Raw genomic sequence first — 27,632 nt, 5'->3', positions numbered from 1 at the left:
TACCGTGCCTATGCAGGGGGACGTGTGGTGACTTAAGGGACTGAAAAGGCCACTTTTGGGTGACTGGTAAAACGAGGAGAAAGCCCCAGAGGACTCAGACGGGGACAATAGTTTCCAGTACTGACAACTGCAAGCTGCCAAAAGCTTCAGGGATTTGGAAGACTCATTTTCTAGGTATCTCAAGAAGAACTTGACTCTCTCAAACCACATATTTTTAGTGTCTTACAAAAGATATTACAATGAAATCCACATAAACTTTTTATTTTAATAAATACAGCGTACCCATGGCTTAGATTTTAAATCACAGTAGCAGAGTTGAGGGTTGAACAGGTAACAGTGAGTGAAGCCACTATTTCTAGAAGGATGCATGCCTACATGTGCTTTAGACACAAAGAGCAGGGCCATCACAGCAGAGCACACCACACACACCACCTGTGAGTACAGAGACGGAAGAACAGGAGACCCATGCAGTCCACAGCCACCATCTGAGCCCTCCCTCTGTGCTACAAAAGCAACAGAAGCTGCAGCCTCCACGTGAACCAGAGGTAGGTTCCTGATCACATCAAGCAAGTCTTTCCCATTAACAATTAGGCCAAGGGCACCCGCGATGGAATGGTATCCACTGATAAATACAGAACATTATTAAAACAGCAAGGAGGGAGCTACATTGATATTGTTTCTTCAAACACCACAAACTCTGTATCATAGCACAAACTGTATCATAGCAGTGGAGCAGCAGATGAACTCCACCTCTCAAAGGCTTAGTCCAAAAACTTCCTATTGGCATTCGCACCAAACAAAGCTCCCCTTACTTCTGGCATCATCTGTGAAGAAACAATGTAATAAGTAAGTATTCATGACTGAGAACTCACCCAGAGCTGTGTGTCTGACCCTCAGGCAGGAAGCCACCAACTTCTGTGTGGCCAAGGAGGAGGGCACAAAGCTAAGTGCACCCAATCCATGCTGTACGATCTGCACTCCAACAATCCTTGGTGAGAAACTTAACTGCAGATCTGGGGCTAAGAGTTACTGCTTACAAAACGGACAAAAGAAAAAGAAAATCTCAGGCTACTCCTGTCTAGGCTCCACCTGTGCTTGGGACATAGGGAGAAGAGGCAGTGTGACTGGATCATACTATTCTACATCAGATAGATCCTTCTTTCAATAAACTTTTACTGAGCACCTACCATGTATTAGGAATGACCACACAGAAAACTTACAATGCAAGTTTGGGTGAAGCACTTGTTATTGCAACTGATAAATTCTTAGGCAAACTTCTAAAGCTGTGCTGTACAATGTGATAGCCACCAACCACCTATGGTTATTATGCACTTAAAATGTGGCTAGTGAGAGGGAGACACTGAGTTTTAAACTTTACTTAAGGATGCCCATGTGGCTAGTAGCTGCTGAACTGGAAAACATTAATCTAAAGTTTAAGTTACCAAGATGATGCTCAAAGTCAAGTGCTTTAGTTATTAAGACAAGTGTCAAGAAGTAACTAAGTTAGCAGCCACAGATCACACTGAAGAGGCCACTCAGCATTTCAGAGCAAGTGAGATTTTTCCCAGCCTGCTTCCAAGAGCACATTTATACAAATCTGGAAACATCTGAAAAGCCAGTGACCTTATGGTAATTGTTCTAAAAAAGTATTTACATTAGTTTCTATCTTTCCAGCTAGAGAGAGAACTGCAGTCAGCAGCTCTACATGCAAGAAAACATACAGGTTAGCACAAAGCCCAAGGCCTCCCACACGTAAGTGGCTATCAGTACAATGTAACACCCCAACATGCTTAATTTCATTCCACTTAGGAAAATGTCAAAAAGTGTGAGTGACAAATCCCAAAACAGTGACTAGATCTGTGTTCTGTGTACAACTTCAGAGACAAGTAGCAGCCCGACTCACCTGCTGGGCTATGAGGTCCAACCGGCTTTCTAGGGTGTTGGAAACTTTTATTTTACGGTCTCCATTATAAATCTCAACTCCACCAGCTCTACAAAGAACACCAGAAATAGCAATTTTTAGATTTAAGGAAGACAAGGACACACAAATGACCTTATTCCTTTGAAGGACACTATTTTGGCATGTGGTATGTGAAACAAAATGGCTTAAAATTTAATTCCAAAAGTTTGTGAAGATTTCAGGTATTCAGGTTGATAATACCAAGTAACTACTGTGTGCAGTTTGTTTTTTAAAAGCATTATTTTATTTGGGGACTGGTGCTGTGGCGTAGCGGGTAAAGTCACCGCTTGCAGTGCCAGCATCCCATATGGACACCAGTTCAAGTCCTGGCTGCTCCACTTCCGATCCAGCTATCTGCTATGGCCTGGGAAAGTACCACTCTGGAAAGGTTTGTGAATTTTTTGGGGGAAAGAACGTTTATTTTATTCTCTACCTCTTTCCTATTTCTTTATTTCATCTATTTTTAGGTTTCTCTAAACGATCTATGCTCTTCATTAAGGCATTTGTTAAAACCTGACCTACTTTCTGTGATACAACTTTGTCCATATTTTGGGAAAAAGGGAAGGGAGACCACCATTATGTTAGACTGCCTGCTGTGCACCAAGCACTCCCTGAACATGAAGCCCAAGGCTTCTCATGCCTTTTCATTTATCTCCCCAATAACTTCTCACCATTTTATGAAAACAGAAAGGGGACTGCACAGAAGCAGAAACTGGGTCTGGTGGTTAGGACACCGCGTGGGATGTCTGCATCTCATAACAAAGTGCCTGAGTTCAAGTCCCAGCTCCACTCCCAATTCCAGCTTCCTAATAATGTGCACATTATTGGAAGACAGCAGGTAAAGCTGTGCACATTATATGGAAGACAGCAAGTAATGATTCAAATACTTGGGTTCCCAGACCTGACACCCATCTGGAGACCTGGATTGAGTTCTTGCTTGGCTTAGCTCAGCCCTGGCTTTTTTTTTTTTTTTTTTTTTTTCTTCTTAAGATTTTATTTATTTATTTGAAAGTCAGAGTTACACAGAGAGAGGAGAGGGAGAGAGAGAGAGGTCTTCCATCCGATCGTTCAACCCCAGATGGCTGCAACAGCCGGAGCTGTGCTGATCCGAAGCCAGGAGCTTCCCTCTGGTCTCCCAAGTGGGTGCAAGGGCCCAAGGATTTGGGCCATCTTCTACTGCTTTCCCAGGCCATAGCAGAGAGCTGGATTGGAAGTGGAGCAGTTGGGTCTCGAACTGGCGCCCACATGGGATGCTGGCGCCTCAGTCCAGGGCGTTAACCCGCTGCACCACAGCACTGGTCCCCAGCCCTGGTTTTTGCAGGCATCTGGGGAGTGAACCAGTAGACTGAAGATCTCCATTTCTGTCCCTCTGGCTTTCAAATAAATTAAGGGGAAAAAAAAAAAAAAAAAAAAGACAAGAAAATGATAGGATAACTGTCCTGACAACATTACTTTAAATGTCTACCAGGAGAAGACCTCAATCCTTATCTGCAATTGTGAAATTCAAAAAGCTCTGACCGCAGAACAAAATCTAATTCACATAGCTCCAAAAAATGAACTGGCTGGGGCCGGCACCATGGCTCACTTGGTTAATCCTCCGCCTGCAGCGCAAGCATCCCATATGGGTGCCAGGTTCTAGTCCCGGTTGCTCCTCTTCCAGTCCAGCTCTCTGCTGTGGCCCGGGAGGGCAGTGGGGGATAGCCCAGGTGCTTGGGCTCCTGCACCCACATGGGAGACCAGGAAGAAACACCTGGCTTCTGGCTTCGGATCAGCACAGTGCCAGCCATGGAGGCCATTTGGGGAGTGAACCAACAGAAGGAAGACCTTTCTCTCTCTTTCTCTCTCTCTCTCTCTCACCAACGGAAGGAAGACCTTTCTCTCTTTCTATAACTCTACCTGTCAAATAAATAAATAAAAATCTTAAAAAAAAATTCTTATAGAGCTGAAATGTGATCATGCCCTATTATCACTTAGCACAACGCCTGGGGCATGCTTAGGCTCCCACATAGAGTTTATATGCAAAGGGCAGCTGTGGTGATGACGTACGCCACCATGCCATCCCCAGCTCTAAAAGAATTCTGAAGTAAGTGCTACATTGACAATTCAGAGATGTGGAAGTCAAGGATCAAAGAAAATAAACAATTTGGACATGATCACTAGGCTAGCAAGTGGCAGAATGGAGACTCAAACCCATATCTGACAACAGCATTTACTAGGTCACATGCCCTCTCAGTTTATAAAGTGCTTTCACATCTCTTTATAAAACAAAACTCATCACATTTTCCTGGTGCAGTCCAGGTTCCACAGCTGATAAAAGGCCAAGTCAAGACTCAGATCGTAAAGCCCTGAGACTGCCGCTTTGTCCACTCACATCTGTAAGGGGACCTCATCACACCAGACATGGGGAGGCAGTCTGGCATGAGACAGTAAGTGGAAGCAAAAATTCCACTCTATTTCAGGGGTTCCTAGTGCTCACCTCAGCTGTATACAGTTTATTAGGGATGCTGGTGCCAGAAATGTGCTGCCATTTCCTCAGTCAACTACTGGTATTTGCAACTCTCTCCCCAAGGAACCTAATTATTTTCTATACATAATAGTGGTCCTTGTTCTGGGTTTCCTCACTGTCTGATATGGAAATCTGTGCCCCGCTTAGGATTCTGGGTGCAGTAGAACCACCTCTGCAGGATGAGCACAGTGACCACCAGCTGGACCTCAGACACTTGTCACCAGTAACCATGAAGACTGGCACAGTTGGGAGACAACACAACCACACCTCTACTCTGTATGTTGGAGGAAATACATGTTAAAAAGAGTCCAGGATTGGGCCAGCACTGTGGTGCAGTGGATTAAGAGCTACATGTGAGCCGCGGCTAGGCTAATCCTCCACTTTGCGGCACCAGCACACCGGGTTCTAGTCCCAGTCGGGGCGCTGGATTCTGTCCCGGTTGCCCCTCTTCCAGGCCAGCTCTCTGCTGTGGCCAGGGAGTGCAGTGGAGGATGGCCCAAGTACTTGGGCCCTGCACCCCATGGGAGACCAGGAGAAGTACCTGGCTCCTGCCATCAGATCAGCACGGTGCGCCAGCCCCAGTGGCCATTGGAGGGTGAACCAACAGCAAAAGGAAGACCTTTCTCTCTGTCTCTCTCTCTCACTGTCCACTCTGCCTGTCAAAAAAAAAAAAAGAGCTACATGTGACACTGGCATCCCATGAGTACTGCTTCAAGTCCCATGGAAGATCTCCATCTCTCTCTAACTTTCAAATAAAGGCCAATCTGTCTGCACCCAAGAGCAGCAACACGCTGGCAGCAGGAACACTCCTTACATGTCCTCAGGCAGGTAGGCCTCCTGATCAATCTGGACATCAACATCTTTTTTGGTGGCAATTTTGTACATAGGGATTGCTTTTTGCACAGCAGCCTGGGAAGAGAGAAAACAATGAAAGGCTTTAATGGGAGCCATGCAGTAGATGGCACCTCCATCAATATGTTATGCATGCAAAGACATTCTTATGTATTTCAAGTAAGAGTATAGATGCACGGCTGCTGGACGGTTAAAACTGTGCAGCCACTGAGAAAAAAGGAGCTAAAACAATAGCTTTTCCACAGCAGAGAAGACAGGGGAGAATTTCATGAAGAATCAACAGTTATCAGGTGTGAAACATGGCACAGCAGGATACAGATCATCACCCTAACCAGAAGCATTACCAGGAGAGGGAGGAGGAGGGGAGAGGAAAGAGAACTCAAGTGTCTATTAGTAGAGAAACGGATAAGCAAAATACAATGAAACGCTATTCAGTGTGGAAGAAAATTTTGCTAAATGCTACAATATGGATGAACCCTAAAGACATGCGGAATGAGATAAACCTGTCACAGAGGCCAGGTGCTATATAACATCACTTACATGGGGTACACGGGACAGAGCAGGGGAACGGGCAAAGTCTCAATTTTGGAAGGTGAATAAATTCTAGAGATGGCTGGTGGTGATGGTTGCCCACAGGGCAAAAGTACCTCATGCCACTAAAATACACTTTAAAAAGGTTTATCACAATTAGCTCACCAGGAAAAAAAATGAAAATTTATACTATATTGCAATTATGGCAAATCTAATTAGTAGGAAGTCCTTTTTCCCCTCCAAAGATTTAGAGAAGGAGAGAGAGAGGGTAAGCATCCATCCATTGGTTCATTCCTCAAACAGCCAGCATTGGATCTGGTCGAAGCCAGGAGCCTGGAACTCTACCCATGTCTTCCATATGGGTGGTAGGAACCCAAGCACTCATACCAGCTTTCACTGCCTCCCCAGAAGCATTAGCAGTGAGCTAGATCAGAGGTGGAACAGATAGGATTTTGACTCTAATACTGAATGCTGGCATTGTAGGTGGCAACTTCACCTGCTGTGCCACAACACTGGCTCCAGGAAGTGCTGTCTTCAAACAACATTGTACACACTCCAGTATCCATGGAAAAAAGTTTCTTAAAAGAGTTGAAGGAACTTCAATATTTACCTCTGAAAATATTACTAAAAAAATTAAGTTGATACCTACATTTAATAGTTCCCCGCCCTTCATAGCTAATACAGTGTACCACTGACACTGGACTGCAGAAGTTTCAAAAACAGCTTGTGTAACACCCAAATATACCCTGGTGTCCTCAAATGGGGCTGGCTGGCAGCTCAGACCTGCCTCTGTAGGATGCTATCACCCTGGCACCTTCTCATCAGTCCTGCTCTGTTTCATGGGTTCATACAAGAGGCAACGTCAGCACAAAGCAGGATCCAGCTTACTAAGACAGTTTACAAACTACAACCACAATGTGTTATAGTGGAGAATGAACAGCTGAGAGAAACATACTTATGTGTTCCAGTCAGCACATTATCCTTCCAAGGAGAAGAGTTACTCGAGACAGATTATACTAAGGATACAAATACAAATGTTTTAATTTATAAGAAATGTAATTGCCAGAGGAGTGAGTACTTACATCCTTGCCCAAAGTTATGGGGAAGAATTTTCATCTAAAGAGAAACCTTCATTTTGTTAATGTTTACTTATTTGAAAGGAACAAGGGGGGGAGGGAGAGGAAAAGAGGAGAAGGGAGGGAGAGAATGAGGGAGGAGAGATTGATTGATCGCCCACTGGCTGGTGCACTCCTCAAATGCCTACAATAGCTGGGGCTGGGTCAGGATATAGCCAGGAACCTGGAACTCCATCTGAGTCTCCCATGTCAGTAGCAGGATTTCATGTACTCACCCATGAAAAGTTCTTAATGATACAGACTTTGACTTGACCAACTTCTGGTATCCACATTCTTTCTCTAGTTATATGAGCATATTTAATTAGGTCAGAGCCCAGTCTTATTCATCTAGCAGTAGGCTGCCTCTTTTAAGAAAGCACTGCATACCTATATATTTGTTCTAGTGTCGGAGGCACTGCTTTTATCACTTGATTTTAAGATTCTGATTTTACTGGGGCTGGCACTGTGGCACAGTGGGTTAAGCTGAAGTTCCGGTTGCTCCAATTCAGATCCAGCTTCCTGCTAATGTGCCTAGGAAAGCAGAAAATGGCCCAAGTACTTGGGCATCTGTCACCCACTGTGGGAGACCTGGAAGGAGTTCTAGCCTACTGGCTTTGGCCTGGCCTAGCCCTGGCCATTGTAGACATTTGGGGAGTGAACCAGCGGAAGGAAGATTGATCTCTCTGTGTTTCTCCTCTGTTAACTCTACCTTTCAAATAAAATAACATACATCTAACAAAAAAAGAAGAAAAATGGTAGCATTAAACTTTTACAAAGAGAGAAGGACAGGGGCCCAAGGGCCAGTGTTGTGGCACAGCAAGTTAAGCCACCATTTCCAACAATGGCATCCCATATTGAAGTGCTGGTTCAAGTCCCAGCTGTTCCACTCTCCATTCCACCTTTCTGGGAAGCAACAGTTGATGGCCAAATAGTTGCTGCCACCTAAGTGGGAGACAGATTGACTTCCTGGCTCCTGGCCTTGGTTTGGCCCAGCTCTTGCTGTAGACATTCAGGGGGTAAAATAATGGATGGAAGATCTCTCTCTCTCTCACTCTGCCATTCAAATAGTTGAAAATAAACTCCAGACTGCTGGCCTTGGTCTAGCCCAGTCCTGGCCATTGTAGGCATGTAAGAAGTGAACAAACAGATGGGAGTTCCAATTCTTAATTAGTAAAGAAAAAAGATTTCTTTACCTTTACCAGAGGGAAATCTTGTTTCCTGCAACGAACAATCATTCTGGGCTCCAACAACTGGTATAAACCCTGAGATATAGGACAGTCAGATGCAATTAGTAGAAATTGCAAACTATATATAAAACAATAGCAAAATATTTTTAGTTCCCTGATCTAGGGAGGAAAAATGTCCCCTGGTAAGTAAGTTCCCACAAAAGACAGATTATACAGTATGAGAACATGGAAAGATCCTAGTATCACAAACCAGATAAATATACCCCATGATTTGATGGCAGATGAGGACAAGTATTACTGTACTTAACATAAAGAAAAACTCACAGCTCAGAAGTATAATTAAGCATATAGCAGTTAGTCTGAACCCCAGTATCTATGGCAAGTATTTCAGTAATAAAATCACATTAGGGAAGTTTAAAGCTGGAGGGTTCAAACTAATTTGACCATTGAGTTACAAAGGACCGTAGTAGGCCTGAAGTCTTATCCAACCAGATAGCTATTACTGGAGTACACATTTTAGATAAGATAAAGAATAAAACAAGAAAAACAGCTAAGATGAGAAGACAAGAAAAACAGAGTTGATCTCCAACAGACCCTGAAAACCACCTCACAACTATGGCTGTAAACAGTAAAACTGGGCTATGAGAGTACCTGGAGGACCAATCCATCGAGCAGCACTTGGTACCTGGTTGTGTCTTTCACCACCTTGCTGAGTCTCTGTTTTGCTTCATTTAGAAGGTCCTACAAAGAGTAGAAAAGAAAAAAGTTAGCTGCATCCCTGGGTAGTCAGCTTAGAACTCATTGTGAAGGTGGTGCTGGGTCGTGTTACATCTCCTGACTTTATCGCTGGGTATTCATTCAATAAACAGTCCCTGAGAAAGATGCTGAAGCCGATGCTATGCTAAGTATGTTAACAAAGGAAGGATGCAACAGTACCCCGTGGGTTGGTGTTGTGCATATGGTCTGATGCTGCATACTGGAGTGCCAATTCTGCCAGCTCCCCATTTCCAATTCAGCTTCCTGCTGGTCCTCTGGGGCCAGCACTGTAGTGTAGCAGGTTAAGCCTCCACCTACAGTGTCATCCATATGGGCGCCGATTCGAGACCTGCCTGATCTGCTTTCAATCCAGCTCCCTGCTAATGCACTGGAAAGCAACAGAAGATGGCCTAAGTACTTGGGCCCCTGCACCCACATGGGAGACCCAGAAGAAGCTCCTGGCTTTGGCCTGACACAGCCCCAGCCATTGTGGCCATCTGGGGAGTGAACTCTCTCTGCCTCTGGCTCTCCTTCTCAGTAATTCTTTCAAATAAACAAATCTAAAAAAATAAAAATAAAAAAACACAATCACACAAGTGCACACTCCTGCTACTGACACAAGAGACTTGGATAGAGTTCCTGGCTCTTGGCTTTAGCCAGGCCCAGCCCTGGCTGTTGCAGGCATATGGGGAATAAACCAGTGGATGGAAGATTTTTCTGTCACTCTGCCTTTCAAATAGAGTTCCCCCTGAAATTCAGCCTCTAGAACTGCTGAGGGACTGTGGCCTGCTCCACATGGTGGGGCCAATGTGAGGGTACTCACATGCAAGGCAAGACTCCTGTCCCTACATAAAGAGGCCACAGGAGCACAGGGCACACAGGAGGCTGTTCCATGAACACACTTGCTGGGCTTTACATCAAACCAGTGCACTAACTTTTAAAAAAAGCTTACTATCTTGACATAAGATATCTCACTATTATCAGACTAGAGAGCAGCAGTTGGTTAAAAAGCATGACTGTGGTGATGGCACATAAAAAATTGTTCAATAGCAAACATGAAGAGAATTTAACCACTGTGAAGTAATACAAGTACAGAGCACAGAAGTACAACCAATGACCAAGGGACACAGTTGCAATTCAAGTCCAGAACTGCCAGACTCCAAAACTCTGTGCTGCCTCAGTCTGGTTCAGGTCTGCAGAACTGAATTAACTGAATAATCTGCCTAGCAGAAGTACAAGGTCCACTGTTCCTCATTTTCTTGTTCCTCATTTTTTCTCTACCCCAGGTTATAGACATCCCTCACTTCCAGGGGAATTGTTTGAATCTGCCAGACATCTAATTACAAGAAAACATTTATTTTCTTCTTTCTCTTTTTGTTAAAATCTGCTCTCAGAAGACATATTTATTTGAATTTATTTATTTGAAAACACATACAGAGAGATCTCACATCCACTGGTTTACTCCCCAAATTCCCACAACAGCTGGGGGTTGAACCAAGCCAAAGCTGAGATCTCAAACTCAACCCAGATCTCTCAAATCAGTGACAGGGACCCTGCTACTTAAGCCATCACTTGTTGCCTCCTAGGGTGTACATTAGCCATAGGCTGGAATCAACACAGCCAGGACTCTGATATGAGATATAGTTCTCAAGTGGTGTCTTAACCCTTCAGTCAAATTCGTGCTCTGCAAACATTTCTTTTTATACTAAGTACAAATATGTCAAAGTTTTAAAAAATCAGGAGTATTCCTTTAAGAACTCAGTTAAATCTTTTAATAGTCAAATCTGACATTAAACAACAATCCAAATACATATAAAGATTGTTTCTGATGTATAACAAGAGAAAGTTTTAAGCAATATGAGTGTATACTGTTGTAAAGATTATTAATATGTAGTTGTACAGCTTCCAGGAGTTTCACAAAGGTGTTTGAGGATCCATGTCATTCAAGATTGTGATGGAAACTACTCTATTATTGTAATTGGTTCCCTGCCACCCATGTGGGAGACTGAGTCCTGAACTCCATGCTTTGGTCTGATCCAGCCCTGCCTGCTGTTGCAGGCATTTGGGGAGTAAACCAGTGGATGGACGATCTCTGTCTCTCTTTCAAACAAAATGAAAATGAATTTGGAAAATTATTTCTAAACTTACCCAAAAAATCTGTTTCAAAATAACAAAATAATTTTTTTTAAAAATTCTAACAGGGCTGGCACTGTGGCACAGCAGGTTAAAGGCCCAGCCTGCAGTACTGGCATCCCATATGGGCCCCGGTTCAAGTGCCGGCTGCTCCTCTTCCAATCCAGCTCTCTGCTATCGCCTGGGAAAGCAGAAGATGGCCTGAGTGCTTGGGCCCCTGCACCCGCGTGGGAGGCCTTGATAAAGCTTCTGGCTCCTGGCTTCTAATCAGCTCTGCTCTGGCTGTAGCAGTCATTTGTGAATTGAACCAGCACAATGGAAGACCTCTCTCTCTGGTTCTACCTCTAACTCTTTCAAATAAATAATTCTTTAAAAGAAAATTCCAACTCATACTATTTCCAGAAAAATACTTGTATAAATACCCTTATTTTGTCACTAGAATCCTCTCGTTTAATTATAAAAATAAACCAAATGATTTTTTTAGGCCCAAAATCCAAGGATTCCAAATATGAAGTGATAACTGTAGTTTCCTTCTACTTTACAAACTTTAAATAGTTAAATGCTTTTTAATTTATTCTTTCAGTTAATACACACACACACACATATTGTGGGGAGCAACTCGGACTAGACTTTTACTCGAATTAAGACTTATTCTATGCATCTGCTCTCCCACAATATGGCGCTGGGAGAGGAGCAAACAGCTTCTACACAGCTGCCTCCAGTTCAACCAATAAACTGTAGGACCTGCTCCTGATTGGAGGAGAGCAGCGTACTCAGTGTGTGGGTAGCAGAGTTGGGATTGGTGGAAGAGGACTATAAAGGAGGAGAGAGACAACATGCACCAGGAACATCTATCTGAAGGAACACCTGTGCAGCCCCCAAGAGAGCTGGCCGGCGGTGTGCTGCTCCCCCGCGGAAGTGGGGAAAGTGGCTAGGGGGAACCGCCCTTCCACGGAGGTGGAAGGGACGGTAGCCAACCCGGGAAGGACCAGCAGCAAACCCGGGAAGGGCCGAGCAGACAAAAGAACAGCGCAGGGTTCTGTGTCGTTCCTCCACGAAGAGGGGGAGTGACATAATGGTGCCGTGACTCGGATATGAAGCCTAGGCAGGGTTTAGTGTCGTTCCTCCATGAAGAGGGGGAGCGACATAATGGTGCCATGACTCGGATAGGAAACCCAGGCAGGGTTTAGTGTCGTTCCTCCACGAAGAGGGGGAGCGACAACATATATACTATCTTCCAACATGATTTAATGCTATTCACAGTCAATAAATCACTTTCATTAATAGTCAAACAATTAAATAGATTATACCATTTCTTAAGTGGATAACAAGCAGGAATACAGTGTTAGAACAGTTTTAAGCAAACCTTAAGTGATTATAATTTCCAGAGCAGTTCATAACATTCTAGTTTGTTAATAAATTAAAAGAAATACTTTTATTGCTGCCCTGTTACAACCCAAAGTTGAGTCCTTTTAAAAAAAAAAAATTTATTTGAAAGGGAGAATGACAAAGAAAGAGCAAGAGATCCTCCTGCTGGTTCACTCCCCAACGGCTACAACAGCTAGTCTGGGTCAGGCCAAAGCCAGTGTATTCATTCAGAGAAGAGATTTGGGGTTAGAAATAATCCAGCTGGAAAGCCCATGAGAGTATTTCAGGCATGGAAAGCCAAGACACTCTGGGGAAAAAAAAAAAAAAAAAGAGGACCTAAATGAAAGATCTCTGTGAGTGAGATCCCAGTAGAAAGAATGGGCCATCAAAGAAGGAGGTACCTTTCTCTGAAGGGAGGTGAGAACTTCCACTTTGACTATGACCTTGTCTAAATATGATCGGAATCGGCGAACTCATGACAAGTTGCCTTGGCAACTCATGACAAGAGCCTAGGGTGATTACTGATGCCATAAACAAGAGTGTCAATTTGTTAAGTCAACAACAGGAGTCACTGTGCACTTACTCCTCATGTAGGATCTCTGTCCTAAATGTGCTGTACATTGTGATTTAATGCTATAACTAGTACTCAAACAGTATTTACACTTTGTGTTTCTGTGTGGGTGCAAACTGTTGAAAGCTTTACTTAATATATGCTAAATTGATCTTCTGTATATAAAGATAATTGAAAATGAATCTTGATGTGAATGGAAGGGGAGAGGGAGAGAGGAGGGTTGTGGGTGGGAGGGAAGTTATGGGGGGGGGGGGAGCCATTGTAATCCATAAGCTGTACTTTGGAAATTTATATTCGTTGAATAAAAGTTTAAAAAAATCAAAAAAAAAATAAATAATAATGCAAATGACTAGAGCAGACTGAAAAATAAACTCAAAGTTGATTGACTCATAGGTCCAAGGTCTTCTACCAAACTTCCTTAAGCACATACTACTACTCTAAAAGCAGCTAATGAATGAGTCAAATCAACACAGGTGTTAAAGGAATTTTAGTCCCCTGGGAGGAAATCCACTACTGATTATATAAACTCAAAACTGTTAGTGAAGACACTAGGTAACAATCATCTTGAATTAGTAACATTTTGCAGTCAAAATTTCCCCACATTTCTAAGTTCAAAAGTGGATAAGCCACTCAAATTTGGGACCACTTGCCATAATTTAAAGTATTACAGGATTTACATTACTAAATCATCTCTTTATACTCAACACCCTAACAGCTTCTATCTGGATATTTCTTGGCCCCTTAAAGTATGCCCTGGAGCAGTTGTTTCACCTAGTGATTTAAGATGCTTGCATCTCAACAAATCTGAGTTTGATTCCCAAATTCCAGCTCTTGACTCCAGCTTCCAACCAATGTAGACCCCGGGAGGCAGCAGTGACATCTAAAGTAACTGGGTCCTTGCTACCATCCTGAGAGACATGGATTGCATTTCCAGCTCCCAGTTTTAGCCCCAGCTCAGTCCCTGCTCTGTAAGCACTTGTGGAGTGAATTAGTAGATGGGAATATGAATGCTCTCTAAAAAGTCCATTGAAGAAAAAAAAAAGGCACATCTACACATGGACAGGCATCTGGCCTGAACAGTTAAGATGAAGATTGAAGATTAAGACAGCCACTTAAGACAGGCGCATCATAATACCTGGTTTCACTACCTGGCTCTGGCTCCTAACTCTAGCTTCCTGCTAATGCAGACCTTGAAAGGTAGTAGTGACAGCTCAAATAATTGGATTCCGGCCACCCACACAGGTCCACACCAGCCATCATTGAGGAGTGAATCAGAAGATGGAAGTTCCCACATGTTCTCTTTTTCTCAAAAACAAAACAAAGGCCGGCACCGCAGCTCACTTGGCTAATCCTCCACCTGCAGCACCGGCACCCCAGGTTCTAGTCCCGGTTGGGGCACCAGATTCTGTCCCGGTTGCTCCTCTTCCAGTCCAGTTCTCTGCTGTGGCCCAGGAGGGCAGTGGAGGATGCCCCAGGTGCTTGGGCCCTGCACCCGCATGGGAGACAGAGAGGAAGCACCTGGCTCCCGGCTTCGGATCGGTGCAGCGCACCGGCCGTTAGCGACCTTTTGTGGGGTGAACCAACGGAAAGGAAGACCTTTCTCTCTGTCTCTCTCTCACTAACTCTGCCTGTCAAAAAAAAAATAAAAGAAAAAAAGCTTTAAAAAAAAGTGAGCTTTTTAAAAAATTAATTTATTGGAGAGGCAGAGAGACTGGTTTTCACTCCCCTAAATTCCTACTTTGGCTCCTAGCTGAGACTGAAGCCAGGAACCAGAACTCAATCCAGGTCTCCCATGAGGGTGATAGAAACCCAACCACTTGAAACATTACCTGCTGCCTCCCACTGTATACATCAGCAGGAAGCTGGAATTAGGAGCCAAAGGCAAGTATCAAACTCAAGCACTCTGATATAGGATGCAGCTATCCAAACTGTTCAGCCAAACACTCACCACGAACTGGTTTATTTAACAAAACACTTGTCCTCCCGATTTTCATTTTTGTTACTGGAATGACCATTCTCCTAGTTTTCTAGGCCTGAAATTCAGAACTGAGTGTTGGACTTGGAAAAAGAGGAGTCAAGCAGTAGCCAATGTCTGAAAAGTCTTTTATACAAAGTGTCAGTATTGACAATGCTACTCAGTTCTCTCTGTCACCTTACAAAATTGGACCATATTTCCATAATGAAGAAAATGGTACGTCTTCCATTTATTCAGGCTTTTAGTTTCATAACTTTTTTCACATGGGTCATATTCACTAACAGTTTCTCCTTTCAGCTGAAGAGTTTCTGCATCTATTGTAAATACAAGATCTACTTTTCATTTTATTTGCTTACTGGTCAGTGCTGACATAGGGAAAATACTGATTCCTATATAGTCACTGTAGTCAGTCACCTTTTTGAACTAGTTACTAGTTCTGTGTGGACAACCATATCTGCAAAACTTCCAATATTTCTTCCTTTCCTATATTTATACAAGTGTCTTCAGGAAGTCCATGTAAAAGGTGTATTATAAAAATAACTGCATGGATTACAAAAGTTTTGTGCACCAAAGTAAATTTATTTTACACAAAATTTTAGAAGCATCTTCGTATACCTTTTATTTCTCCATTTCATCAGGAACCTAGGGACTCTACAGCCAACACTGAGTGACAGTGGAAACACCAGGTATTTGTTTGGTTCCCAAATATGAAAAATACCTATAGCCTTTCTCAAAGGTTTCTGTACTCTTCGTTGGATGACTACAGTAATTCCCAAAGGTTTGGTCTAACCTCTCCCCTGTTAAATTTAGCTGACACATTCATTCCTTGAGCCCAACTTGTGGTATTTTCTGCAAAATAAGAGATCTTCCATCCACTGGTTCACACCCAAAATGCCACAACAGCAAGAGCTGGGCAAGGCCAAATACAGGAGTCCGGAACTCCATCCAGGTCTCCCAAGTGGGTGGCAGAAGCCCAAGCACTTGAGCTTGCTGCCTCCAAGTGCATTAACAAGGAGCTGGATTGGAAGAGGAGTAATTGGGACTTGAACCAGCATTCTAATATGAGATGTGGGCATCCTAAGTGGCAACATAACATACTGTACCACAAAACCTTATTAATTAGTACTTTCAAACTAGGTTGCAAACATTTTTTAAACATGAATTAATTTACTTAAAAGGCAATAAGACAGAAAGAGGGAGATAAGACAAAGATCTTCCATCTAATGGTTCACTCCTCAAACGCCTACGACAGCAAGGGCTGAGCCAGGCTAAAGCCAGAATCCTGAAACTCAACCCAGGCTTCCAACACGGGTAGGATGGATCCAAGTACTCGAGCCATCCCCTGCTACCTCTCAAGATGTGCATTAGCATAAAGTTAGAATTGGAGGTGGAGCATGGACTAGAACTTAGGCATTCCAATATCCCAAGGGCATCTTAACCACTAAGGGAACTCCCTCCCCACCTTTTACCCATGTCCTTATTTCCTCCTCCTACCTTCCCCTCACCAGTACCAATCTCTCTCATGCAGTGAGCAGTCTGCCCCTCACATACTGTGAACCAGAAGAGTCTTACACGCTGTTAAGATTGGAAGGTCCTTGCAGACAGGGCTTAACTTACTCATGTTTGTATTTTTTACAATACCTTATGTAATAATATGCTGAATAAATATTTTCTAAAATTACTCATCTCCTAATTAACATTAACTGTGAGTCTCTATAATAAACAAATAAGCATTTTCTAATTGTGTAGCTAACGAGGTTACAATTACTCACTGTGATAAGATCATCTCTTGCTCTGAGGACTTTCAGCCTTGCTTGATTCATCAAATTGGACATCTGACTGCACAAAGTGTGGAAAAATAGTATCAGTAAAGCCTAACAAAAACTGCAGAAATGTACAGCATCCTATGCATGTGCAACAAAGACCTGATAAATACTTCTCTAATGATCCAAGATAAACATACACAGATACATTCAGTGGTTTCTACCAACTTATTTTTAAAGCAAATGGAACATTTATTTTATAATTACCAGGTGGCAAGTAAGCACTTTCACATCAGTTATTACAACTTACTCATTCAACAATCCTGTACGGCTTCCATTTTCAGAAACAAGGAAAATGAACTTAAACAATTTGCCTAATGTCAGACAAGTAATAGGTGTTGAAGTTAAGACCTGAATCCAAAGTGGTCAAAGCATCTACCTGGTCCTCTTGCCTCATTAACTTTTTTTGTTTGTTTTTCCATATTTGAAAAGCAGAGTTAGACAGAGAGGAAAATAGAGATCCACCATTTGCTAGTTCATTCCCCAAATGCCTGGAGCTGAGCCAGGCCAAAACCAGGAGCCTGGAACTGCATCTGGGTCTCCCATGAGGGTTGCAAGGACCCAAGTACTTGAACCATCATCTGCCGCATCCAGATGCATTAGCAGGAAAGTAGACTGGAAGCAGAGACAGGTCTCAATCCCAGGTACTCCCACACAGGATATAAGTGTCCCAAGCTACAGCTCTGCCACAGCGCTTGCTACTGTCCCACTGACTTCTGAAAGCTTTAAGTTAGCACTACAACCTAGATCTACTTACATTTTCTTCTGCTGCTCAATCTGCTTTTCTTTCTTCTCATAGTATTCCATAATCTTCAATCTCTGGGTTTGCACAAGACGACCTTTCTCGATGTTGAATTCCTCTTCCGCCTACAGGGGAATTGACTAGTATTAATTCATTACATTAGATTTTGCAAAAATAATTTTATTTCAAGCAGCTGGTGACCAGGTATACTTCCTTTTATTATTTATTCCATATGAAATCAAGAAATTTATCATGACTCTCATCTTCAAAGATGACTTCCTTCTGGGGCAGTCACTTAGCCTAGCGGTTAAGATGCTATATAAGATGCCTGTGTCCAAGAGCTTCCTCCAGGTCTCCCTTGTGGGTGGAGGGTCCCAACGACCTGCATCATCCTCTCCTGCTTTCCCAGGTACATCAGCAAGGAGCTGGATTGGAAGTGGCACAGTTGTGACTCAAACTGAAGCCCTTATGGGATGCTGGCACTGCAGATAGCACCTTAACCTACTACAAACAGTGCTGGCCTTAACAGTATTTTAAAAGTTATAGAGGAGGGCCGGCACTGTAGCACAGCGGGTTAACACCCTGGCTTGAAACATTGGCATATAGGCGCCCATATAGGCGCCGGTTTGAGACCCAGCTGCTCCACTTTCAATCCAGCCCTCTGCTATGGCCTGGGAAAGCAGTACAAGATGGGCCAAGTCCTTGGGCCACTGCACCCACGTGGGAGACCTGGGAGAAGCTCCTGGCTTTGGATCGGCACAACTCCGGCTGTTGTGGCCAACTGGGGAGTGAACCAACGGATGGAAGACCTCTCTGTCTCTGTCTGTCTATCTGTCTCTCTCTGGTTCCTGGCTTCAGATTGGCACAGCTCCAGCCATTTTGGCCATTTGGGGAGTGAACTAGCCTCTGCCTCTCTGTAACTCTGCCTTTCAAATAAATAAATAAATCTTTAAAAAAAGACTTTTTATTTCTTCACTTTCATTCCATTCTTTTAAAGATTTATTTACTTATTTGAAAATCAGAGTTAGTTACAGAGGAGAAACACAGGCAGAAGAGAGATCGTTTTTCCATCCGCTGGTTCACTCCCCAAATGGTCGCCAATGACCAGGGCTGGGCCAGGCCAAAGCAGGAATCAGAAGCCAGGAGCTTCATCCACATTGCCCACATGGGTGCAGGGGCCCAAGCACTTGGGCCATCTTCCACTGTTTTCCCAGGAGCACTAGTAGGGATCTGGATTGGAAGTGGAAAAGCCAGGACACAAACCAGGAGCCCATATGGGATGCCAGAATTGTAGGCTGTAGCTTAACCTGCGTGCCAGGGCTAGTCCCATTTATTATTCTTCTTAAGCATTTATTTATTTACTTGAAAGGCAGTTACAGAGAGAAAAACAGGGAGAAAGGGAGAAAGAGATATCTTCCATCTAACTGGTTCACTCCCCAAATGTCTGCAATGACCTGGGCTGGGCCAAGCCTAAGCCAGATATCCATTTGAGTGTCACAGGTGGGTAACGGGCCTACACAGTTGGACCATCTTTTGCTGCCTTCCCAGGAGCATTTAGCAGGAAGCTGGATTGGAAGTGGAGCAGCCAGAACTTCAACTGGTACTCACAGGCAATGCTGACATTGCAGGAGGCAGCTTAACCTGCTGAGCCTCAGTGCTGGTCCCCAAGCACATACATTTTTCTTTCTTTTAAGATTTATTTATTTTTTTGAAAAGCAGAGATACCGAGAGAAAAGGACAGAGACAGACAGAGATCTTTCATCCACTGGTTTATTCCCGAAACAGCTAAAGCCAGGAGCCAGAAGCATCTTCCAGGTCTCCCAAGAGGCACAAACATTTTTAAGGCTGTATAAGTAACAAATGTAACCACAGTGGATGCATTAAAATAAGAATGGAAGTAGAAGAAGATAATACATTTTGGTCATTTTTTAAAAATATTTAAAAGATAAAGGTCTTAAAATGTCTGTACAATACCTAGGGAGAAGAACAATTTGATATATCATTAAGAAACACCAATTGGTATAAACAACGTTTAACTAAAAATACGGATAAAAATTTCAAATGCTGACTATCACCTTGGTAATGTACAGGGGCTTTCATTTTTTCCCCCTTAAATCTCAGAGGCAGGGGGACAGAGAGAGGGAGGGCGCGAGATCAAGAGTGAGCGCAAGCGAGTCGCACATGAGCTCCAACTCCCACCCACTGCTTCATTTCACAAATTCCAGGGCTACTGAGCCAAAGCTGAACCTAGGAGTTGGGAAGGCAACCAGATCTCCCATATGGATAGCAGGAACCCAATTACTTGAGTCATCACTACCGCCTCCCAGAGTCTGTTGTAGCAGACGCTGGAGTCAGCAGCAAAGCTAGATACTGAACTCAGGCATACTGATATAAGACACAGGGACTTTAAAAGACTATACCTTCCCCTAGTGAACTATCAAATTTAGCTAGAGACAGCTAAATGTTGAATTCCAGATTACAGCAGAAAATTAACCCATTCATTACATTTCTAGCCCCACCATAAAATTTCAGGACACTCACTGGTGATAACAACAATTGGAAAGGAAAAGTTATTTTTAACTTTAAAGATATACACATATTCCTATTAGTCCCACACAATGTATTAAACAACTTTACTACTGTTTATTATTAAATCAGAACAGTATGAAACCTTGATAGCTTAAAACTAGAAAATGGCTCTCACCTTTGCATCTATTTCTTCTGCTTTCTCGTTGGCTTCTTGTTCAATGAAAGCCATCATGTGCTTAATCTGTAAGGAAAAAGATATTTTATTTTTCAATTCAACAAAAGAAAATACAATTATCTTTCCTGATTCACTCAATAATCATTTATTGAAAGCATATCATGCACTGAATACAAACACGTATATGTAACAGTTTCTACCCTACAGAAAACACAGTCTGGAGTTTGTTCTAGCACACTGACAAAATGCAACATTCAATAACACAAACAGGTCATCATCCTAATCTCAAGCAGCTTGGAATACACAGGAGGATGGCTACATACCCCCCCTACCTCACACTCTCCAGCCAGTATCCTCTTTCTCTTCTCCATCCCTAATGAAATGTGTTCAAAAGCCAAGCACACTTAATCTTTTAACTTTTTTTTTAAAGATTTATTTATTTATTTGCAAGTCAGAGTTACAGAGAGAAAGGAGAGACAGAGAGACAGAGAGGACTTCCATCTGATGGTTCACTCCCCAACTGGCCGCAACGGCTGGAGCTGTGCCGATCCGAAGCCAGGAGCCAGGAGCTTCTTCCAGGTTTCCCATGCAGGTGCAGGAGTCCAAAGAATTGGGTCATCTTCTACTGCTTCCCCAGGCCACAGCAGAGAGCTGGATCGGAAGTGGAGCAGCCAGGACTAGAACTGGCACCCATATGGGATGTCAGCACTGCAGGTGGCAGCTTTACCTGCTATGCCACAGTGCTGCCCCTTAACCTTTTAACTTTCTTACATCCTACTCTCAATACACTTCAAGGCCCCCTCTCTCTGAATGCAGTCTCATAAAGTGACAGTCTCCTTGCCCTTGAATCTTGATATTGATGTTTTTAAAAATTTATTTATTTAAAATGTGGACAGAGCAGGAAAGGGGGGAAGAGGAATACAGAGGGAAGGAGAAGGATACTATCTATCCAATGGTTCATACCCAAATGCCTCCAATAGTCAGGGCTGGGTCAGGCTGAAGCCAGGAGTTGAGAATTCCATCTTGGTCTCCCACATGGTGGCAAGAGCCCAATTACTTGGGTCATTACCTGCTACCTCTCAGGCTTAACCCACTGCACCACAACGCCCACCCCAATCTTACTTAATCTTTCATTATAACTTAATACAATGACCAACTTTCCCTTCTTGAACAATCTCTTCCCTTAGCTTCCATAACTTCTCCCCTGCTCCCCTTAGTTCTATGGGGCGATTCTCTTCTTCCTCAGCCTCCTAGACAGCTTTCTGAACACCCTACTGATAGTAACCTGAGTTCAACCCAATCAATATTAACTGCTTATCAGTCCTCTCCCCACCTCTCACTTTGATCTCTGTCTCGGGGACTTAGCATCAACACCTTACTTTGCTTCCTTCTACCTCAGTCCTCACATCCAATCAGCACTAAGTCCTAGCAATTCTCTCTTCTACTAGTTCAATTTGCCCACAATGTTCCATCCTTAGAGATACTACTCTAGTCCTCACCCATCATTTCTCAGTGGAGTTGTTACAGCTTCCAAATTTCTTTCCCCTCTACCAATCTACACTGCAATGACAGATCCTTTCAAAATGCCCATAAGGTGAGCATCTGGTGCAGTGGCTGGGAATGTCCAAATGCCATATCTGAGCACCTGATTCAATTCCCAGTTCATCTATTTCTGATCCAGCTTCCTGCTAACATGCATCCTGGAAAGAAACAGATAACAACTCAAGTACTTGGACCCCTGCTACCCATGTGGAAGACTCATATTGAGTTCCAGGCTCAGCCTGGCTGAGCCCTGGGTGCTGCAGACATCTGGGAAGTAAACCAGTAAATGGAGGATTTCTTTCAGTCTGTTTCCTTGCCTTTCAAATAAAAATGCAATTTTTTTTTAAAAAAAATGCCTATCTTACCCTGCATCACTCTATCTCCACTAAGACAAAATGCAAAGATTTCAAAAGATCCTCTGATCACTGCTACATTTTACACATCACATGAAACAAATCCCCTGCTCACCACTCAGACCACCTGCTCTTGCAATAGCAAATCTATTTAACTTCCTTGACCTCATCATTTTCTTATCTCTAAGACTTCAAATACATTCTTCCTTCCAGTTGGCATATTCTTTTATTTATTTATTTATTTATTCATTTTGACAGAGATAGACAGTGAGAGGGAGAGACAGAGAGAAAGGTCTTCCCTCCGTTGGCTCACTCCCCAAATGGCCGCTACGGCCGGCGCGCTGCGCTGATCCGAAGCCAGCAGTCAGGTGCCTCCCCCTGGTCTCCCACATGGGTGCAGGGGCCCAAGCACTTGGGCCATCGTCCACTGCCTTCCCAGGCCACAGCAGAGAGCTGTGGCTGGAAGAGGAACAGCCAGGACCAGAACCCGGCGCCCAAATGGGATGCCGGCGCAGCAGACGGAGGATTAGCCAAGTGAGTCACAGCACCGGTCCGAGGTTGGCATATTCTTACTATCCCTCTTCATTTAGCTAACATTTCAGGCCTTTGCTCACTTAATTGTTAACTTCTTTGGGAAATCTTTCCTGATTCTCTCATGTATGTTTATCTCAGACACTCTACATCCTGTCTACCACAGTGCCTAAGCGTATTTGTAAATATTTGCTTATACATTCCTACCCTCAACTCATCTATAAGCAAGGAATTTCCTAAAGAGTTGTAGATCGCTGGCTACAATTGGAGAATAAGGTCCACTTATTCTGAATGGAGCCTGAGAGATGGTCTTTTACATCCAAAACACAGAATAATCAACACCACAGCAGGTATTCAATAAACATTCATGAGTAAATGAAAATCTGGAGTTTCAAGCCTTCTGAGTAGTACAGGGCATCCCAGGTACTTTCCAGGGTCTAACAGTCTAAAAACAAGTCCCAAAGCAGCTTCTCTATCTAAAAATATACTATAAATCTAATATACACATAGTTGTGCAAAAGTGAGTCAGTGCTATGGTGCAGCAGGTTAAGCTACTGTCTGGACACTAGCATCCCATATCCCAGTGCTGGTAAGTCCCATCTGCTCTGCTTCCAATCTAGCTCCATGCCAATGCGCCAGGCAAAGCAGTAGAAGATGGTCCAAGTACTTGGGCCCCTGCCACTCACATGAGTTCCTGGCTCTTGTCTTCAGTTTGACCCAGCCTGGCCATTGACACCATTTGGGGAGTGAACAGTGGAAGGAAAATCTGTAACTGCCTTCCAAATAAATAAATCTAGAAAACAAAAATACAAGCTCATAGCATCAAGATCTTAAGATACATGGTATGGCTTTAGAAAGGCTTTTTTTTTTTTTAATCAAAATCCTTAGGAGCCACTCTACTTTTGAGGTGCCAAAAAAATTATAACTAGAGCCTATTGTATAGACACTTCAACTTTTTTCTTTAAAAAACAATCTTTTTTTCTTTAATATTTATTTATTTGAAAGGCAGAGTTACAGAGAGGGAGAGAGAGAGAGATCAATTTTCCATCTGGTGATTCTCTCTCCAAATGGTTGCAACAGCCAGAGCTGGACCAACCCAAAGCCAAGAGCCAGGAGCTTCTTCCAGGTCTTCTATGTGGATACAGGGCCCAAGAACTTGGGCCATTTTCTGCTGCTTTCCCAGGCACATTAGCAGGGAACTGAATTTGAAGTAGAACCCATATGGGATGCCTGCACCACAGGTGGCAGTTTTACCTGTTACGCAACATTGCTAGCCTGATACTTCAACTGTTATAAAACTGCAGGCAGGCCTTGAAATATGTGGAGCATCTAATCCAGAGCTGTATGCATGGAAAATCACTAACCTCACGTAAGGAATTAGCCCCCACAGATGGTATGCATGTGATCATGGTGAGGAACAGCATCTCTACAAATGCAGTTTGAAGCCTCACTAAGCTCACTCTGTCTGGAATTTTTTTTAAATGGGCATTTTATATTTTTTAATTAATTTTTAATTAATTTGAAAAGCAGAGTTACAAACAAAGAGAGGGAGAGACAAAAGAGAGAAGTCTTCCATCTGCTGGTTCACTCCCCAAATGGCTGCAATGGCCCAAATGGCTGCTGGGCAGATCTGAAGCCAGGAGCCAGGAGCCAGGAGCTTCATCAATGCCTCCCACATAGGTGCAGGGGCCCAAGCAGTTGGGCCATCTTCTACTGCTTTCCCAGGCCATCAGCAGTGAGCTGGATTGGAAGAGAAGCAGGAGGGACTGGAACTGGCACCCATATGGGATGTCAGTGCCGCAGGCAGAGGCTTAACCCACTCCACCACAGCGTGGGGCCCTGGAATTTTTAAAGTAGTTTAAGTACAATAATCAAAAGTGGTGTTTATAAATGCTATGAGACAAGCTTGGCCTTTAAAGGTGAACCCTGATTCAAACCTGTATTATCTGCCTTTATCACTCCTGCTGTACTCTCAGCTACCAGATTTGACCAGACCAGCATAGCCTAGAGCAAAACACAGATCTTAACACAGGTCAGAGAACCATATTTACAGTCAACAAAGAGTTCTATGAAGAAAAATAATTTCAGCACCTTAAAGATATTCAACTCCATCCCAAAGGCAGAAAACAACTGACTTTAACAATACTTTCTTATTCCTGTTAACCCAGTAATTAAGTTTTTTGGATTCCTTAAAAAATTTGATGAAATAAATGATCACACTCCTCACATAGAAAAGCAAATATGTACAAATATTTTAATATAATGGGGACAAGGCCAGGGAATTCTGGATTATAAAGCACCTCCTAGGATGGCCCAAGTAGTTGGGCCCTGCACCCCATGCGAGACCAGGATAAGTACCTGGCTCCTGCCATCGGATCAGCGCAGTGCGCTGGCCGCGGCGGCCATTGGAGGGTGAACCAACGGCAAAGGAAGACCTTTCTCTCTGTCTCTCTCTCTCTCACTGTCCACTCTGCCTGTCAAAAATAAATAAATAAATAAATAAAAAATAAAAAAAAAAATAAAGCACCTCCTAGGTTCTTGTCCTATTCACCTGTGAGAGTACAGTGAACAAAAAACACTGCTGCTCATAAAGGTTACAAAAATCATGGAACGGTACAGAAGACAGACAAAATTTCTTTACCCTTTCAATTTTATATAAGGAAAAAGCAATCTTTTGGTCTAGATCCCAAAAAAATACACAGCAGTACCTTCACACTACATTTGAGGAAGCCTCAGTCTTTAATAAACATAACAAGGCAGGAAAACAGGAATAAGAGGATGAAAATTAGTATCGTGACAACTGAGACAATTTAGAAGGTACTGTTCCACTGCATCAAGTTTTTCCTACACTAAAAATCAGAAGCAGTGACAAATATTCAAAAACCCCACTGTTCTATAAGATTCCTTAAACTTCTCCATAGATGGTATTTTTACCATCCTCATTTCCCCTTTGTGATTAATGAGGAAATACCTCACTCGTTAGTGCATATTAGGTTTAGAAAAAAAAAAATCGGAAAGACATTTTCATGGGAATGGAAATATCGACCAAAAAACCTTTTTATTCCTCATCTAAGAAAATTCATGAGCCGGTGAGTGTGCTTTAGTCAGAGAATTGTGCTCTACTTCAGGAAAAGAGGAGGGTTAGTTCTCTCAACTACACGGATATTAAACCGCAGCCTTAAACTACCTTCTCTCCAAAACCTACCAGCAATCAAATGCAGGACCCTGGTTTTAGGCTATCGGCAAGACAGATGGAAACCACTTCTCACGTTAGTTACAGATCCACCAACGCCGCCACATTTTCCAAAGAGGCCTCTGCGCTGTAATATTCCTAATACCCACAAACTTGAAGGCAGGGCACATTTTTAAAAGCTAGTTTCCCAGGACTGATTATAACCTTTCACAGTGGACATGTATGCTCACGACTTTCACACAATATCCACAAACTGACTCATCTACAGGTGAGTACCAAACAGGCGCTGGGGCTCATAAACGTCGGGAAAAAGAGCTTTGTGTTTGACAAATATTAACATACAAACCAGATTAATTACGACGGAGGAGACGCCACCAAGAGGAAAATGAACACTTAAAGACAATGACCTCAAAATAACATTGGGAGCTGCTCTCCCTCCCCACGCAGTTTCTTCGCTTTCGTAGGCCGTAAACCCTTCCTTCAGGATTAAATATGAAATAGACGCTGTTTTCAACCTAAATCTCAGCTCCATTAAGCATAGCGAGTAGCCGAGGCGGCCGCCCACCAGGCATGGCCTTCAGCAGGCGGCTAGAAGGCAAGCAGGCAGGGCGCAAAACCCGAGCAGAAGTCACATGAACTGCGGAGTTAACTTAGGACCCGAGGACTCCGGGTAGGGACCCTCCCGCAGGTCCTCGCCCGCACCCTCCCCGAGCCATACTCCAGCTTTCCACCTCCGAGAACTAACCCAACTCTCACCTGCTTTTGCACATCAGCATCGCTGAGGGCCATGGCGAAAGCGATACTAGGCCGACGGTCCCCACTGCAGGCACAGAAGAGGAAAATTCCAGGTCGACCTTCGGCTCCCTGTACTTATAACTCCAGCTTCCGGTTCCTTCTGGGTGACCGCGCAGCCCATCCCTATGAGCCTTCTCATCCAATGGGAAGAGAGTAAGGCCAGGGAAGTCCCACCTTCTCCCCACCCCAACCCGCCTTCTGTGACAGGGCGCATGTGCAGTGGGCCCTGCCGGAGTCCTTTTAATTCCTAGCTCGTGACCACTGTTTGTTTTCCTAAACCGCCTGATTTGCGGTAGGAAGGATAGAGGAAGAGAAGTTCCTGGGTCTCAAATTAGTTGAGCTGTTTGGGTTTCTTCAACCCTGCAGCCCTTGCATTTTTTTAGAGTTTAAATATTTTATTAATAATCAAACCAGAATTTATTGTAATTTTCCTTTCTTAGCGTTAATGGGAAAAACTTATAAATATTTTATTTATTGCTATGGGAAGCCATGGATTTGAACTGGGCACCTGTAGTAGGTCAAATCAATATAGATTAATCACAGTAACTAAGCTTTAGTTGGTTGCAATAGGCCTTGTAGCCAATTAACTAGGCTGTAATCAATTGACTGGTTGATTGACTAAGCTGTCACCAGTTAAGTCACTTTCTATCCTCACTTCCGTTTTTCTATAAATGCTGTCTGAGCACTTTGTTGTTTAGAGTTTCTCAGAACTTTCTCTGTTTCTGGAAGCCTCCTGACTTGGAAATATATATATATACACACACACACACACTTATATATAATATTATGTTATTATATATTTGTGTTATATGGTAGCTTTGGGATCCGCAAGGAGAGCAGGCCTATACTTCTGGGAATGGAGAGTCCCTACCTGTACTTCCGGGGAAGAAAAGTCCTTGTCAAGTTCCCCACGGGTGCCTAAAGGTCAACCAGTGAGGATCAGACTTGTCTCAACCTTTAACCCCCACGCCCTGTATCTATAAAAGGAGACCACC

At 43.3% G+C, this 27,632-nt stretch overlaps 1 protein-coding gene across 2 annotated transcripts; it reads right to left on the bottom strand.

Annotated features, from left to right (window-relative positions):
* Window positions 1–245: 245 nt before the first annotated feature.
* On the bottom strand, window positions 246–26,809 carry ATP6V1E1 (ATPase H+ transporting V1 subunit E1). 2 transcript variants are annotated; one of them, XM_002722538.5, is made up of 9 exons: window positions 26,599–26,809; window positions 20,224–20,289; window positions 17,535–17,644; window positions 16,727–16,793; window positions 8,803–8,892; window positions 8,158–8,226; window positions 5,281–5,375; window positions 1,904–1,991; window positions 246–824 (listed from the first exon to the last, which is right to left on the bottom strand). In XM_002722538.5, exons 1-9 carry the CDS (start codon window positions 26,629–26,631, stop codon window positions 762–764), a joined length of 681 nt encoding a protein of 226 aa, XP_002722584.1. In that variant the 5' UTR covers window positions 26,632–26,809; the 3' UTR covers window positions 246–761. The 2 variants fall into 2 exon arrangements, with proteins under 2 accessions (XP_002722584.1, XP_051693029.1); XM_051837069.2 differs by lacking the exon at window positions 8,158–8,226 and having other exon boundaries at window positions 26,599–26,798.
* Between the last annotated feature and the right edge of the window lie 823 nt (window positions 26,810–27,632).

This window comes from Oryctolagus cuniculus, chromosome 9, assembly GCF_964237555.1.
Source record: "Oryctolagus cuniculus chromosome 9, mOryCun1.1, whole genome shotgun sequence".
NCBI classification, from domain to species: domain Eukaryota; kingdom Metazoa; phylum Chordata; class Mammalia; order Lagomorpha; family Leporidae; genus Oryctolagus; species Oryctolagus cuniculus.
Note: the sequence above shows the minus strand (reverse complement) of the source record. Positions and strands in the feature narration are given on the sequence as shown.

What these genes read in the sequence shown, in the direction of transcription:
- ATP6V1E1 (XM_002722538.5), bottom strand. Translation starts at nt 26,631, where the DNA reads ATGGCCCTCAGCGATGCTGATGTGCAAAAGCAG. An exon ending in CAGAAGAAATAGATGCAAAG is followed by an intron (nt 17,645 to 20,223) that starts GTGAGAGCCATT and finishes ATTCCCCTGTAG; the next exon opens with GCGGAAGAGGAATTCAACAT. An exon ending in CAAGAGATGATCTTATCACA is followed by an intron (nt 8,893 to 16,726) that starts GTGAGTAATTGT and finishes TACTCTTTGTAG; the next exon opens with GACCTTCTAAATGAAGCAAA.